Genomic DNA, 1,213 nt, shown 5'->3' on the forward strand with positions numbered 1-1,213 from the left:
ATTGCTGGGAATTGTCCTCTGGAAGCGCAGCCAGTGCTCTTAACCTCTGAGCCATCTCTCCACGCCCCAGAAAATGAGAAATCAACTAAGAAAGATAAGGCACTCTTCTTGCAAAGGACTCAAAATTAATATTGTGGTTTTTTTTTCTTGTCTGATAGAAACATACTTATGCTTCGAGTAATGGTCAGTAAATCATACTGTAAAGGTTTCCTGACTGACTTCAGGTAACCTGCCCAGGGGCAAACATGCAGTAAGGTGGAAGCTGAGGAGTGAATTCCACTTAGACTCCAGAGACTCATGAGTGAATGTGGGCCTTCTCAGAAAGCATCTGCTAGCCAGGAACAAGTGGTGCTGGCTACCTAGTCCTGTAGGGGATGTGAGGGCGCACTCCACATCCTTAGTGACATCGGCTTTACAAAGTGTCTGCAAGCAGGGCCACCTCTGGTCAGCCCCTGCAGTAACTTAGGTCACCCTTCATTTCCACGAGCAAGACACAGAGTAAAGAAGAGTGGAACTTAATCTTTATTTACAGGACACTGCAGGGTACGAAATTCCACATAGAAATAAGAAACTCAGAGGACAGCTTCATATAGTATGTACAGTTTACAACTGTTCAAGTATAGTTTCTTTGTAAAAAGTGCTACAATAACAAACCACATTTAAAAAGAGTTCTTAGAAGAGAAAAACAGTAAGACAAATTTATGAAGAACACGGCACATGGAAACAACATTGTGCCTCTGTACATTAGAAGTTAAAGGTGCCGGGAGCTCCATCCTGAACTTGGAAGGCAAAGCCTTCAGAGGTAGTTTCTGGCACCACATTTTGATCTTCCTCGTCCTAGAAATAGCAAAACAAGATATAACGGTAAACACTGTACATCCTTAGCAGTAGCCTGTCTCAAAGCCTACACTTGGTAGAACAGAACTTGGCTAATTCATTAGTGCTGAGAGAAGGTTCTGGATGAGTTGAGGAATCAACAGCAACTGACATCTGTCTATCTACCAATGACTGTATAATAGGAGGCAGAGTAAGGTCCTGGAGTTGGTCCATTTCTCCATAAGCTCCCACAAGGACAGCCACAAACTTATCCAGAGGTGTTCCAGGCTATTCATACACCACCATCAAGCCAATACTAGAGGAGCAAATACATACATACATACATACATACATACATACATACATACATACATACATACATACATACATACATACA

General features: G+C 42.3%; 1 protein-coding gene across 1 annotated transcript in view; it reads right to left on the bottom strand.

Moving 5' to 3' along the window:
* Positions 1-499: 499 nt before the first annotated feature.
* The window catches only part of Kpna2 (karyopherin subunit alpha 2), a gene marked incomplete in the record, with an annotated part of 9,555 nt that continues 8,841 nt past the window's right edge, over positions 500-1,213 (bottom strand). Inside the window, 1 exon segment of the mRNA XM_055592075.1 lies at positions 500-837. Coding sequence (XP_055448050.1) covers positions 745-837 — 93 coding nt within the window.

This window comes from Psammomys obesus, unplaced genomic scaffold, assembly GCF_907164565.1.
Source record: "Psammomys obesus unplaced genomic scaffold, mPsaObe1.curated_primary_1811, whole genome shotgun sequence".
Classification (NCBI taxonomy): Eukaryota; Metazoa; Chordata; class Mammalia; order Rodentia; family Muridae; genus Psammomys; species Psammomys obesus.